Here is a 16,535-nt window from a genome sequence, read left to right on the forward strand (position 1 = left end):
GAGTAGGGCAGACAGTTGGGAACTGATTGTGTTAAAGAAATACTCAAATGTCCAAGCCTTTAGAGTGGCAGCAGCCGTGACTGGAGGCGGTCTGTGTTTGGGCTGTAGGCCCATCTGTTGATGTCATTTGATATCTCAAGAAGGCTTTGAAGAAATTTCTTCAAATGTTGCACAAATATCCACATGGGCTGAGAAGAATATGCTGGTTAGAGGTCAATGGCGATACTCCTATTTATCAAAAAATACATTCAAAACCTTACATTACCTTCAAGTTCTTCATTATATATATTATTTGAGTCTGGACAGACATGGATATCAGTTTACACATAACATCTGTCAACAGAGGATTGAGTGTACGACAGATACATTTCTGTCATTTGTTAACATACAGAAACATTTTCGGGAATAAATGTGCCACACCCGTGTCTTTGATCGCCTCTGGCTTCTAGTTTAGATTTATCTCTGGAGTTGTAGCTGACAAATTTGGGTTGTGCATCATTTTGCTGCAGCTGCCTGTGTGCTCATGGTACATGGCAATTAACTCAAGGTGTGCAATCTGCCCCCTGTCTCTTAGTTAGAAGCTGTGTCTGTGTACCTCATTACAGAGATGGTACAGGAGGGACGGCATCAATAAATCAAATGCCTGCCAAGCCAAAAAAATTCCAGTTGCAGTGATGGATCTAATGTTTAGTGGCAGAGGGCAGGTTTTATTTTCTTACATATTCAAGTAAATGGCTTCACTGTACAACTCCTGTAATAGTCTTCTGTCCCCTTGATTCAACAGATGGATGTTTTATATCATTATTAAAGCAGAAAAAAAATGTAAATCCTCCTTTATTGAATTCGTTTCTACACCTCCAAGACCTGAAAACATCAGAGCCAAGATTCCAATCTCTGATATTACTGTGCTCCTCTTTATGGATCTCCTGGCTTTAGCAGTGTAAACGAGAGTGACTTTGAGAACACTGACATCCTCTGTCATATTTTTCTGAGGTTATGGCTACATTTTAACAGCTCAGAAATGATAGCAGCTTCAAGAAATAAAACCACACTGGTGTGTAAAAATTAGACACTGTAGATCACAAAGTTAACGTGCCCTGCATTTTAATGGAGCTATCGCTTAAACAGTGGCTTAAAGTCTTCACAGTTATATGTCTTTTCTTCAAGCTGTTACACATCAGTAAGTCTGTCCTTATATTGCCTTGTACAACTCATTTGAGGTAACAAAGTGCTGTTAGCTAAACGTATACATTTGCTTTTTTCACAGAATATCTTTAATAACCACATGCTGGACGTGAACGTCAGGTGGCTGGCTGTGCTGTACTTCAAAAATGGCATTGACAGATACTGGAGGAGAGTAGCGCCTCAGTAAGTGCCTGCTTATTCACTTTCATTCCCCCCTGCTGTCAACATTACTCTGTCACTTTTCCATCGCTAGCTTTTTGGTTTCTCTCTCCCACTGCTGGTCTTTACTCTCATTCTTTGTCTCATCCACTCTTTTCTATTCATCCTGTGTAATCTCTTTCCCTGTTTTGGAGGCTTTGTCATATCCTCATTCTTTTTGCCACAGATTTTCTTTGGAGTTTTTTCGGTTTTCCCTCTCTCTCTGTCTTCTATTTACCTTCAAGCTTGCGTCGGCATTTCTCTCCACAACTCTATTCACAGGTGTCATGTCCCTTTTTTACCTCTATACCTGATTATTTATATCACTGTGCCTTGATTTCCCGCTCACTTTATTCTTTTGTGTCTCTTTTGTCTGGGGTTTGATCAGCTTTCTGTATTCAAAGTAGGGTTGGGCGATATTGGCAAAAAAATTAATCACGATTAATTGTGGCATTTAGCCGATAACGATTAATTTGACGATTAATTGATGACAGTTGCACTTACATGTTTTTGACTCTAAATTGGCACAGTGTTCTAGCATGATACCGACAAATCATCAGTCAAGTTAACTACTTCATTCTAACAGGCTAAGCTGGTGATTAGGCACCAACCAGCCATGGAAATATGTATTGATAATATTGAGGCACAAACTGCTTCAAAATAATAATGAAGCAAACATTTAAAGTAACTTTGTCCTTCAAATGTTTTTATCTTAAGGTCACAAAGCATGTCAACATTAAAATTAAACAGACAAATAGACAAACAAAGTTCAGAAAAGTCACATCAGTGATTATTTCAAGTTAAAAAATGTGTCTGTGCAAATGAACCTGTGACTGGAATATGTCCCACACTAGTGCATGTTTTCACTCAGACTGTAGAACAGCAGCAGAAAAAACAAACAAATAAACAAACCGGACAATTTCACATTTAAATGTGTGTCTGTGCAAATCAACCTACGTTACGTTCTTCCAGCGCTTCGTTTGGTCGTAAGGAGCACACTGACTAAACGTATTGCGGATTCTTGGCTGAGTGGAAGTCTTTCCAATATCTGCTGGAGGAGACTTCGCTGTTGTAATGTTTCCTATGTTGCTGTGGAGTCCGTAAATAAAGATTGGAGTTCATTCATTTGATACGAGCAAAAATTCAGTTACTATAGCAACAACCAACGCTACACGCTTCACCTAATGCATGTCGCGGCACTATATACAGCTGTAGTGTAGTGTTGTGTCCTCGTTGCGCTTTCTTCGTGCTCGGGCTTATGGTGACAGACGTTGAACTTGTGTTAGAAACGTGCTGCTCCGCATTATTTAACTGAACACCACTGCCTTCCACCATTATTGTTATTGTGGGCTCACATGTGCGCGGGTGATGGTGAGACTACGCCGCACACAAAAATGCGCCATCATGACGGGGCACTAATCGCCGTAATCGATAAGTGGCAAATATTAATCGATTACAGTTTTTCTGACGATTAATTGCACACGATACGATTTTGCACAAGCCTAATTCAAAGACTAAAGTCATGGGTAGGGTTGGGCGATATTAAGGTATACCGGCGGGGCAGACAGGTAGCGACGGTATCATTTTTAATACCGTCAATAAAAAAATGCAATGTACTTATATAGAAGATAAGGATCAAATATTAAACATATTTTATTTGATGCCTTGTGTAGTTGAATCTTCAGTTTCACTTCAGTAGTAATGGTAAAATTAAAAAACAAACAAAAACACGGCACGGTATTCACGTACACCGGGGTAAAATGTAGGGGCCGTTTGACGGTGTCTAAATTTGGATACCGCCCAACCCTAGTCATGGGTACCTGCCCCAAACCTGACTAGCAGGCTTTTGTTAGATTTGAATTGAAATTAAATTCACAGGACTGGTGGTAGGTCTGCACTCTGTGACTACTGTTTTACTGCTTCACATTGTTGCTCTTCTCTGCTGTTTTTGTAAAGTTTCCTGGTTTAATCAAAGTTTTTTTCTCATCAGTAGTTCAGTAAACTAACTTTCATTTGCTAGAGTGCTGTGCAAGGGTTTTTTATCCTTGGGTTATTTATGTGATTGTGCCTTTAGGCCATTGCCATTTATCCACGAGCTAGATCCTGCATGACACGGCACAGTGCACGTGGTGTCACAGTGTGAAGCATATTCCACATTGCACATCTTTTTATTTATTTACAGTGATTACTAATGTACTACAACAGGGTCAAAATATTCTTTTTCAATGGAGTTAAGCATATCTAGTGGCCATGAAGCATTAAGACCCGTGGAGGGGAAATGTTTGTAGACCTCCAAAAAGTGGTCAAGTGCCTTAATATCAAATTCATCACTATGTATATCACTATATTGATGACCGCTAAGCTGCTCCGTCATCATCTGGATGAGTAGCAGGTTGAAGTCACTGAATCAGATGAACAGGGCAGGTGACAAGATTAAAATCCACATTGCTGGATGGCTGCTATTGCTGCTGTGTAGCTGGATTCTCATCTTGGGTAAAGAACAATTCCCTAATCAAATTCCACATTAAATTGTCCTGATTTTTCTCCAGTGCTTTCCTCAAAGAGACTAGTATACATATTCCTGTAATTGTGTAAGCCTTTTCTACCAACAGCACTTTGCATTTCAGAGAACAAATTCAACCAGTTGCCGATTTCAACAACTTGGGTTCCTTGGGAGCAGGATGTCTCCACTGTTTTGATTATTTTATTCTGTCAGGGAATGGTGGACAAAGTCTCATCCATGGTCACCCATTACTACAGAAATCTCTCGGGGCAAACTCAAAATGTCAAGGTTGTCCCCTGATGTTGTGTGCCAAACCTATATCTTATCATTGGCAAATAGTTTGAGAGTTGGCACTGTGCTCATTGGAAGTTGTAGAAAACTGCAGGCAGTTCCCTTTTATGTTATTTGTTACGGTAATCTGTTTTGATTTTTGTGTGAGCTGGGGACAAGATTTAGATAAAACAAGCTCTTAAGATATTCCAATGCAGGTACAATTTAATTGGTTAATTAGTGCACCATCACAGCCTAATGTGGGGTCTTTGTATCAGCCTCTCAATAAGGCAGCCTCTCAGTTTGGTGTCACTCATTTGAGAGGGCTTTTAATTGTAATACAGAGTGAACCCAGTCAAGGAGTACAAAGAGATACTGATAAATGGACCTTTTGACAGGCATTTCAACATGTTATAGCTGAAAGAGCACTTGGCTAGCTAATAATGAAAAATGACTAGATTCCATTATTGCTCTGAGTTTCACAGCTTTAGTATTGGACAGGCTGGTTCATTGGCATGACTGTGTCACTTAAGGGTAATGGTGCCATCATTAATGTTATTAGTTCCTCCTGTGCTCTTTCTGCTGATAAGCCCAGAGTTCTGTTATGAAAAAGGTCAGCTGCCTTTCCAGAACTTTGAAAACTTTGCCCCCTATACCTTCTTAGTATGCAGGATTAATAAGGTATCATAAATGATAAAAATGGCATCAAACTTTTAACATATAGGTGAGAGTAGATGCACAAAAATCAGTTAAATTCAATCAAGACCATCAGACCTGCTAGGCTTTGTCTTGTATAAGATTGCATCTTTGAAAGCCCCCCTCCACAAAAAGACATTTGTAAGTAATACTTTGATTAATTGAATAATTTGGTGGAAGCATTTGTTGTTGTTTTTAAAGTGTACATTGACTTTGACAAATTTTAGGCACCCTTCCATCTTCAGACTAAATATGGTCTGCTGTGTTGGACATGCTGTTTGTTTTTGTTAAGGCATCATATAATCATGTCAGCCTACGCAGCTGCTCATGTCAGCATAAGTTTATATAAGCCAGGATACAAGCATTTACATAATTATTTCAAATTGCTGACACATATGCCTTATTCCTGTTTGCTGATCAGCAAAATTGTTTTTTTTTTCTATTAGTATTACTTAAGAAGTAACAGCTAAACCTCCCCCTCTAAAAGTAACACAACTTACATATAGAATTAAGATTTTGCTCTGCCTGATGAGTGAGTTTTTTTTAATATTTCCTTTAAACTGTTAAAGTCTGTTAGTCTTTCTTTTTAATCTTTTGTCCTCCTGATCCTCTGAATTTCTTAAATTTTGCTTACAAACAGAAGGCACATTTTTGCATATGTTAATATATCCTTTAATCTTTCATCTAATGTCTTTAAAGTTTGCCTACCACCCAAAATCTTTAAAAATATGTGTGTGTAGCAAATCTTGTTTCTCTAATTTCCCTCCTTGTAATTTGTCATATCAGTTCTGTTTTGCTCAGGGTTATAGCATGATTTATTCCTCGCTTTTCTTCACATCAAACATTCTCACATTGCCTAGCTTTTGCAGCAGTTGCAATAGAAACACTATAGTTATAGTTTAATGATCAAGATCTTAGTTGGAGCTAAGTTTACTAATTCATAATCAAGGGGTTTGTTCACAATAGACAACCTTTTTTAGTTAATTCTGTGAAAAGTTGGTAAATGTGTCATATTTTCATCATTTAATTAATTTGTGGTTTGCACGTCCAGAATCTACAATGAGGTAATAAAGAGGGGCATTTTGTTCCGCATTGTCAGGGTGCCTGGCACCCTGCTGTCATAATGCGACATGGTGGCTCAGTAGTTGGGGCTGCTGCCCAGAATTGGCTCTTCTCTTTTCTGAAAAGTTTGAATGTATGTCCCTCCATGCTTATAGTTGTATCTCCTTTTCTTTTTATTTTTGCATGTTTCAAAATCAAATTAAGTAAAGAAGCTTACTGAGAGACGTCAGCATTTTTAACTATGAATGCGTCCTTTTGTTTATAAAAAGTACAGCTTTGTTTTCCTGTTTTTCTTTCTTCCTGACTTCCGTACTTTATAATCAACATCCTGTTGTTTGGTTTGTTCACAGTGCATTATCAGAAGAGGAGAAGACCTCACTGCGTGCTGGCCTCATCACAAATTTCAATGAGCCTGTCAATCAGGTAAGGAAAACATCTGATCATCATTATACAAAAAAAGGAAGATGACCAGAAGCATCATACCATTAAGATTCAAGTGTCAAAGCACATAAATGTGCACATGTGCTACATTAGTTGTTCATTCAGCAGAGAATGGATAACTGTGCATGGGGAATGCGGTGACAAAGAGACATACATCTGTCTAAAGGGGACATGGAAGATGGCCCTAAATAATTGCCAGCCATCCTGGATGCTATAGGATGTATGTCTCTAAGGGACAGCTATCCAGCATCACAACTAATGGGGGTCCATGTGGCAGGCAATGGATACCATTTAACCACTAGGCACAGCCTATCTTATCATGTCCTCGTGCATGTGATGGTGTTGCAGGGCTCTGTGGACAGTATAATTTGTTGTACACACAATGATCTATACACCATTTACCCTTTCTTCTTGCTCCTTTCTCACAGTTATTTATTACTTGGTTAAATCAGACATGCCATTTTCCAATTTTTTTTTTCATTTGAAACATTGTAGATTTAGTAAAATTCCTCTCGAGTTTGCTTCGGGCTAACCACCTTCTGCTGCGTTAATGCTTTGCCTCTGGTCATCTTTTTCCTCTCTCTTATTTTCCAACAGATAGCAACCCAGATCGCAGTACTGATAGCCAAGGTGGCCCGTCTGGACTGCCCCAGGCAATGGCCAGAGCTCATCCCAATTCTGCTGGAGTCTGTGAAGGGTCAGGATGACTTGCAGCAGCACAGAGCGCTGCTAACATTCTATCATGTCACCAAAACCCTTGCATCCAAACGCCTGGCGCAGGACAGGCGACTTTTTCAAGATGTAAGTCCAAACTACTTGGTATATTTCAGTTTTAAAGCCTCAGTTGTTTATTTTGTTGCTGGTAGATCACATCAGGTGAAAAAGTCGAAAAAAAACCCCCAAAACTCTTCCTTCTGAACTTTGCTTCTTTTTGTTTGCGCTCTCTTTGTTTGTTGTGTTCTGCCTTCTGCACTTTTTTTTCTATTTCTTTTTTTTCTGCAAAAGATTTTCAAAACAGATAGATGAAAAGTCTGAATACAGTTTCAGATTTTGTCTGTAGGAGATGCTGTTTAGCTGCTTGTAAGAGACATGCCAAACGTGGGATTTATTGTGCATGCTTGCTGGTTTTCATGCATGACTCAAGCATGATTGACTTGTGTGGTAATAGATTTGTGTGTGTGTAGAAGAGTCCGTGACTATGTTAAAAGGAGAAACGTCTGTTTTTTTTTTTTTTTGGAATTAGAGCAAATACACATTTTTAGCCATCCATGACTCTGAAGTACATAGGAGACAGTTCTTTGAGAGGGGCTTTATACTAATGAAGATCAAACAGATCAACAGAGATGGTGAAAGAGAGTGAAACAGAAAGACCAGTGCACATGAGATCAGAGACTAAACAGTTGGATGTTGGAAAGAGGCATCAGTTATGCCAAAATATTTGCCCTTAGGCAGTAGAACAGAAAGATGTTCAAAGTCCCATTAAATGGTACCTTTTTGAGTGATGACTTTGACAATAAATGGCTTTACATGTCAATCACAAAATAGACGGTTCAGGAGGCGGTGTGCCACACTTGAAATTTCATTCTAGCAGCAGTATTTAATGTGATATCTGACCACACATGTCCGTGCTATCTCCTGTATGCATACACACCACCTAGTCTTAATTGTTTGCAAAAATTGAGTTATGTATGTGTGTGGGTGTGGAAGAGTATATCTACTTGTACTTCTTCAGTGTCTATACTTCTGACTAGTCCTTTGTCAGTGAAAACATTTGGAAGAGCATTTTGTTGCCATCGTGGGAGATGATGCACTTATAGCAGTACAGCAACTAGCTCTTTGTTTTACTGGCCCACTTGCTTAGACTGTGAGCTGTGCTCTGTGTACCAGTCACAGAGCTAAACGGGGGAAAAAAAGAAAAGAAAACAAGAGTGTGGGCGGGTAAGATAAAAGCTTGAATTAACCACAGGTGACATGAGGAGGCATCATGTAACAAGTTGTGTGGAAAAAATGGCCTAGAAGGAGCTAATGAGCAAGGTGTATCCACTTCTGTATCGATCACCAAATGTTTCTGCACATGCTGCTGTGGTACATGTCTCAAGTAAAGTATCAGCCTCATTCTGATGCTTAATATGAGGATTAGCTAAACCTGTTAGTGTGTATCTGCATAACTTGAGAATGGATTGCTGAATGGTACATACATGAGGAATGGGGCAGGTGAAATGCTGGTGTCTGGCTTTGCGCTTTTGAAAAGCAATAAAGGGGCAATATCTCACTGGATGGGTATTCATAAACAGATTTCCTGGGGGGGGCTTTGTTGCGAGCCAGAATAGGAAATCAGCTTTTAGATGGAGAAAATTGTTTGCCTCTATTGAAATTTGCCTCTTTGTTGTCTTCATTTGCCATTGTGAAATGCAGCAGACACGGATGTTTGCACTTGCAGAGCTTTTAAAATACACACATATTCTACAAGGATAAAAAAAATAACAATTGTTTTACAGCAATTCTCAATCGACATATTCAGACTATTCAGATTCACCAAACTCATTATTTGGAATTTATGTGAATCTACAATCAGTGGTTCCCAGCTACGTCAATAATCAGCTTTTCTGTTGTTTATGGGTTGATTTTAAACAAAGTAGATTGAAGTTGTCAGGTTTGCTGTTATGAAGTTGCATGTTATGGTGATGTAGTTGGTTTCAGGGGACTATTAGTTTCTACTTTTTTTTTTCATTTCTTGTTGTGTTGTTTCGCAATGCTGCTGCTTATCAGTGCAATGCGCCACCTGGGGTCATGATGGGGATTGTAGTCTGCCTCAGGAAATTACACCAGGCTTTGAAAAGGCTCGGCTTCACTCATGTTGATAAAGCCTGTTCTTTTTTTGTTAATGTGAAATACACATATTGTGTGAGTGTCTTTTTTTTTCTAAGCAAACAGCAGTTGTACCTGATTGGTTCGGCATCAGCTGCTTGCCTTTAATAAATGCTTAAAGGCTGGTTTCATGTGCAGCACAGTCTATTAAGGACCTTGTTGTGGAGGTTTACGCTGCACTGGCTGACCAACTCACAAAGTGCCTGTAGCATTGCTCTCTTATGCTAATTTTCAGGTGGATCTTTGTTTACCATATCATTATATATGAATAACTACTAATATTTAAAGTTCACTCTGTTAATTGTGTTTATGCTAGAAACTTAGTGCAGTCCATATTTTTATGTATTATTTTTGTTATGGCAGATTCGTTATATTTTCTGATCTACTGGGCCGGACTATGCGATGCTCAACTGATGAAACTGAGTACTTTTGTCTACCTTTGATCTTGTTTTGCTCATAGAGGAGAATGCTATCATGCAAAAAAAATGTAATTGGTTTGGGCTCAAAATAATGTTATGGCAGTGACTGTAACAGGAAGTTCATTTAGAGCTAAATTAGACCTGCAGCTCATAGGTTCCTCTTTTGCTCCCTGTTTGTTTGTGTGTATTATATGAAAGTGCTGTATTGTATTTGCATGGACATCATTGACTGTTAGTCTCTAATTTTATAGGTGCTATTTCATGGAAATCTGGCGTGCTGATACATTTGTGTTTAATTTCATGTGTCGGCCAAAATGACCTCAAATGTCTGTTCAGACTCGGCATAAGGTTATCTTTGTAAAACCGCCTGTACATTTTTTTAATGTGTATGTTGGCAGCTGGCGTCTGGCATCTACAGCTTTGCGTGCTCCCTGTGGAGCCATCACACCGACTGCTTCCTCCAGCAAATCTATGCCAGAGACGAGGCTGCAGCACTCAACTCATTGGAGAGGACACTGCTTTCCCTTAAAGGTAGCAACATTTCCACACACACGGCATTCCCATGTACATTCAGTGTAACTGTATTCATGCACAGAGATTCAGTGATCTGTTAACAGCAAATCGTGGCCTTAAATGACAGCTGAATGTGCATATTCAAGCACTAAAGCTATCAGAAAGTAATTAAATGATCTCAACATTTTGCCCCTCTTGTGTAATAAGAGCCTATGAACCCTGAGACATGAGCACCATTGCAAAATCTGCCCCCACAGGCCCTTTATGATTGGAAAGCACCACCACTGGGATGTTTCTTGATGTTTCATGATTGACAGCCCAACGCTTAATGTGATTTTAACCACAAGTCAAATTATAATTGATTTGTTATAATGCTTATGTGCTGGTATTTTGTGTAATTATGTGAAGGAGTTTATTTAATACCTTGTTTGCAGTAGTGACAATCCTGCATGCTAATTTGTTTCTTTTTTCTTTTTGCCCCTTCAGTGCTTCGCAAGCTGACAGTCCATGGATTTCAAGAACCACAACAGAATATGGAAGTGATGGTAAGCATTATTTCAGTTGTGTCTACCATAGAAACCTCTCCCATGTTTGAAAAGCTGATATTTTTCGGTTGGTATTTTGAGTTGAAAATGACTCCAATCACAGCGTGCAGAATATGGACGGCCATGATGATTGAAAGTGCCTTAAGCCGTGTCTCGGTTCAAAGAGTCAGTTCTGTATGAGATTTACTCCCACTTTCTGTGTGAAGAAAGTCCAACTCCATGAAACTATTAATTCAGTTTAGTTTAAATCTGGTTTAAAATACAATCTTCAGGGTGTGCCTGGATAGGGCTTTGGTCTCCTCATGGTTCATAGTTAATGGAGTAATTTGCAGGAAATGTTCCATTTCTTTGAACTCCAGCACCAGATCCTGACTATATCCTGTTTGGTGAAAGAATAGCAGTAAATGTTTGAGAGCATAATTATTGACAAGTTATTGTTAGGTAAGCGATTTTGATTTGCATTGGCACTTGAACCTGTTGGAAAAAGTGCAGGGTGTGGTTTGTGGCTGAAGCCTGATGTAACATCAGTCAGTGGCTATAATAACGTAACAACAGTGCTGAGTGGGGGGAAAAAAATTAGACAGCCCTCTTTATTAAAACTAAATGCTTGAATGCACTTAGGATTCAATTATCTACCCGGGCAGAAATGTGAAACAACACATGAGCCTGTTCAGGTCACTGCTCTCAGGCTGTTGGGCTCTCAGGTACTACTTAATGTTCATTTGAGCTAATTGTTCTTGACCTACTGATTGGATTTAAATGGCATACTGTATATGCAAATAAAAAGAGCATAGTAGATTGGCATTTTGTTTTTATTTCCTTAAAAGAATAGATTAAAAGCAGCTTTATACTTCTGTGTTTCTATTGCTGTTACGGATGGGGCATAAGGGGAACTCTTCAGAGTAGGTTGTCTAAAGGCAGACAGAGTCTGATAATAGATGAGGTGGGTCCAAGGCAGCGTTAACCCAACGAAAGATTTACAAGCAGATGGCTGGAGCTCATCTCCCACGTTGGCCAGGCAGTGGTTTTTAAATTATGTATTAGTCCATTAGATTTCCTCCAATGGTTTAATCGTAAACATTAACGTTAACATTGTCAAAACATTGTTTTCATAATGTTGGTACAAGACAAACTAATACTTAAACTACTTTTTTAAATACTCTAGCCATAAAATTTAATATGCTCTTTTTCACACGACCATACATGTCTCAGCTAGAAACAGATGAAATGTTATTGATTAAATGTTAGTTAGTAGACGTTCAATTTTGTCTTCCTGTAACCTTGACAAAGATTAGATGAAGGTCAAAAAGTGATTAACATTAGTCTGCTCAGTCAGTTCTGCTGTCTCTGTGTCTATTTTTAGCCTATTATTTACTCCTTTATTGTTTTTTCTTTGCTCTCTCTGTCAACTGGGAGATGGCAAGGACATTTTACGGCAGAATTCTGTTTACTGGGCTCAGCTATTCCACTAATGAGACAACTTTTTAGCTTGCAGGCTGAAGGTTATATGATGGACAAAATATTGTCATTAAAATGTTGTTTGCCTTGACATGTGGTTGTTCATTGTAATGATTTGGAGTTAATATTGTTTAGATTTATTATTATTTTTCTCAGACTCGCTGCTTTCTACTACAACAGAGAAATGTCAACATAGTTCCTATCAAAAGCAATGTCAATACTTTGTACCACCTCAAAATCAAATGGACCTGGACCTGGAAAGAAAGTAAACTGAAAGAAATTGCTTTCATCAAAAACACCACAGGAGAGCCGGACAGGGAAAATGCCACTTTAATTAAGATGATGCATTGATCTAGCTTATATTAGGTTTATTTAGAAATAACAAACTGAGATGACACATTAAGCTTACCATTGTGGAAATGGAAGTTCAGATCTTTGTGGCTACAAAATGTTTTTGAACAGATAAAATGTCTCTCAATTTGTAATCTCATGTGTTGGTTTAAATATGTGTCATTTTGTTTTAATGGATAATCAAAATGATGAAGACAAGTCATCTTCCATTTGGCTTTTTTCTTTGGAGAGAATCTTCACATTAAATGACTTGACTCTATTTAAAAGTTATATTTTTGTCAGGTACTCTAAGAAGTGTCTGCAGGTTGCCTGCCAAAGAAGTAATTTATCACCCTGAAGCAAAAATCTGAGAGATTAATGACAAATCACTGTGTCATCAGTGTGTCATTATGTGGAGCAGGTCTAAACTTTCTTATATCTCCTATTATCGTGTAATGTGCTAGAGTGATCTTTTAGCAGCCGAAGAGTTTTTTAACTTTTGACACATTTCTGGAAGTTGTGGAATGCGGGTATTATGTAGAAAAGCTATTTATTGACTAATCATTCCAGTTAAAGCCATGCAGCTATATAAACAAAATCCTTTAACCCTTTAGGTCACTAACCACAGTCCTGCTAAAATCAATAAATGAAATGTAAATTTGGTTTTCAGTTGTTATGTTTGAAGATCCTTCCTGTTCAAAGGGAACATCTGATGATCCTTGTAGTACAGAGAGTGCTTTCTCACACAAAGACAAAGCATTTATGTTGGTGGTTTTGCAGTGCAGTGTGTTTAAACCCAACTTTTTTTTAAAGACGAGCCATCCAGCCATCTGTCTTTGTTTGGCACGGCTTCCGCGAACTCCACTCGGTGTGTCACAGCCCTCTGGCAATAGTAAATGGCATTCACACTTGGGTCTCCTGTAAAAAACTGTCTTACAATGGGTCTCTTTACACATGACATGAGCATTTTGGACAGATTATGTTTATTTCCTAATCGGTGCTGTGACAGCATTTCTGGAGAACAGCAGTGAAAAGTTTAAAAAATACCAACTCTAACCAACTCTGTCATGGCTGGCACTTTGTCTCAGTCTTTTTCTCCCATCATGGTGCAGTTTGCTGACTTTTTCTCTTTGGTCTTTTGTATTCTTCCCTGGAAGTATGAGGAGGCTGACATCTTTGCTCCTCAGTTGTTAGATCCTCCTGGTCACCAGTTGCATTTATTTTGTATAATTTCCAACATGCATATTTATTTCTCCACCTTGCCTCCACCCATTTTCTAAATCCCACCATTAGTTTAAAAAAACACCTGCCATGGACGTAGTTGTCCATCATCTCCTACCTTCTCCTCTGTGCTCCTCTTGTGACCCCCCTCTTTCTTCACTAACTATGTTAGAAGATTTAGTTGCTGCCTAGGCATTGTTGGCTGGACGTGTGATTAATGACACTGCCGTTGACCTCATGGCTGAACATTAATGCAGAACTAAACAGATTGCATCTCCATCCATCATCTAATTTCCCATGCTAAGCCGCGACTACACCAGGCTACAGAAAATTGATTCTCTTTCATACTGTGTAGCTGGCACTTTCCTTTACACTCACTGAGCACAGAGGCAAGCGTGCCCACGCATACTTACACGTGCTCATGCATAACACACAAATACCAAAAGTTATTCCCTTGTTAATATATCTCCTTCTGCGCAATACTTATGAGGCAATCATAGTTGATTCAACTGCAGAAATGTCGAAGAGATTAAACTTTATCTCACCCTCTTTTCATCTTTTCCTTTTCAGGGTTTCCTGAATGCAGTGTTTGAAAGGCTAAAACAGTTCTTGGAATGCTGTGAGTACTTGTCTCTTTCTCTGTCCTGAATCTCTGATGCTTCTCCCTTTAGTAAACAAACACAAGGTACTGAAGCTTCATCTAGTGCATGCAGAAGTCTCCAAACTTAAAAGTTTGAGATAGTTTATGATATCCAAAGTCTAGGTCTCATAACAGCATAGACATAATATTCTAGGTGTCAAATTAAACCTAAATTATTACATTAAAAAGTTCAAACGCAAGCACCCTAAGTTTGGTTTTAAATAATTATTTTCTACTTTGATGACATCAAAACCACACGTATGCCTACTATATATGTGTGACATTGCACTTGAGAAATTATTTATAGTCTTTAATGGAATGTCTTTGGGAAATATTGGTTGATAGCTGAATGTGAATATTCAAGGTCCCTCCTATGTAATAAGAGCCTGGGAACCTATCTGCCCCCTCCGGCCCTTCATGATTGGAAAGCACTACCACTGGGATGCATCTTGAGGCTTGTGGACATGTGGAAGCTAAATTAAGTCTCTTCTATTGAAACCAAATCAGTGTTTTTGGTTCTTAAAGTGTGATTGACTGTGATGGAAACTGTAATTGAACCTACCTGGATCAGAGGCAGCTACCTGAGCTCATTTTACCTGTTCAACCTCAGGCCTGATGTATGCTTTTACAATGAATCAGTGCTGTAGATATAGTGTAGCAGGTTTTCCTACGTGCCTCCCCAGAAATGTAAATATGCGTGACTGGTCTTCTGCAGACTGTAAGTTGAATCATATCAAATATGGAAGCAATTTGCAATCCATGTGCCCCTATCTGAGACTGTTCATATTATTTCGTGCATGTCTCACAGTGGTCGGGCAAGCTCCTAAGATTCAGCCACCAGACCCACCCCTCAAACATCTAAGTCCCTCCCTGTATGGAAAATGTAAATGTTGTCAGTGTAAGGTTCTTGAGAAGCCTATGGCCGACACTCCACACTGGTGCAACTAAATCAAGCTTCAGGGTTCATTTTTTTCTTTCCATACCAGTTTGTCATAGCAACACTCACTCACTGAGAGTGAGATAAATCCCAGACAAACCTCTATAGCAGCAGATGTCCCCATAAATATAATTTGAGATATCAGTCACAGCTATCACTTCCAATATTCACCCTGCTGATAGCTACGGAGACAGGATCAGGGTCCTGTTGGTATTTGGGTCTGGCAGATAGGGAAAACTGCAAAGCAGCTCACTTCCAGGCTGGTGAGAAATATCAGCACAGCACAGTCTGATAAGGTCAGCTATACAAACTGGTGTTTTCAGGAGTCTTTGTGGTTCATTCAGATGTCTGGTTCTTTGAATTTGATGTTTGGCCTCCTGCAGAAGTCACCTATCTATGTTTGTCAGTCACTAAATTGTTAAAGACTTTTTTTTGGCCAAGCAGCTGTCAGAAATAATTGATACCCTTTTGTTCTATTGAGATATGTTTTGTCTGTCTAGATGAGCAGATTTTGTTGGTACATGCACAAACAAAATCTGCTCATGACTTCTGTGACTTTAAGTTTATGTAACATGTGCTAAATAAATACATTGCAGATTTGTAAAAAAAAATGGCACGGACACAACATCAATATAATGTAGTATTGTTTTGTCCATAATGTCCACTCCATAATCCCCGATATGCACTGAATCAGAAATAAGCAAGTAAGCAACACTGAGCCTGCTCACCTTTTTGATGACTCTTGTCACCTCCAGTTAGTGTGTTCTGATGGAGATGTGTATAAAGCAAGAAACGTCTTGTTCACAAATGAAGGGAGGAATGTCGGAGACTGTAACTATCTACCGATTTCATCAGTGAGGTTGACAAGACAGACAAGGACAAAGTGAACTACATGAGACGTCTTTATTAGCTATAGCATTTTTATGAAGCCAGAATTTACATCAGGCAGAGTGAGACATTCATGTTTGGGGTATTTTATTACTCACTCTAATAAATAAAAAGCCACTGGATTCAGAAGCAAATCATGCTAATGCTAATCATCTTAAAATAAAATGGCTGACGATACTGTTTGTTACATGATAATAACAATGCAACTGACGGTGTATTGTTCTGTGTTCCAGGTCGCCAGGTTGGTTCGGAGAGCATGTGCAGAGAAAAGCTGGAAAAGACAATCATACTGTACACTAAAGTTGTGAGTTAACTTTGTAATTAAGAAAAATAATACTTTATTAAAGTCATTATTACAGAG

General features: G+C 38.8%; 1 protein-coding gene across 2 annotated transcripts in view; it reads left to right on the forward strand.

Annotated features, from left to right (window-relative positions):
- The window catches only part of ipo11 (importin 11), an 87,521-nt gene that overhangs the window by 3,954 nt on the left and 67,032 nt on the right, over positions 1 to 16,535 (forward strand). For both annotated transcript variants that reach the window (XM_028414959.1, XM_028414960.1), the window contains 7 exons: positions 1,268 to 1,368; positions 6,265 to 6,337; positions 6,953 to 7,156; positions 10,041 to 10,173; positions 10,642 to 10,700; positions 14,280 to 14,328; positions 16,408 to 16,478. In XM_028414959.1, the coding sequence (XP_028270760.1) occupies positions 1,268 to 1,368; positions 6,265 to 6,337; positions 6,953 to 7,156; positions 10,041 to 10,173; positions 10,642 to 10,700; positions 14,280 to 14,328; positions 16,408 to 16,478 (690 nt within the window). The remainder of the gene's footprint in view (positions 1 to 1,267; positions 1,369 to 6,264; positions 6,338 to 6,952; positions 7,157 to 10,040; positions 10,174 to 10,641; positions 10,701 to 14,279; positions 14,329 to 16,407; positions 16,479 to 16,535) is intronic.

This window comes from Parambassis ranga, chromosome 9, assembly GCF_900634625.1.
Source record: "Parambassis ranga chromosome 9, fParRan2.1, whole genome shotgun sequence".
Classification (NCBI taxonomy): Eukaryota; Metazoa; Chordata; class Actinopteri; family Ambassidae; genus Parambassis; species Parambassis ranga.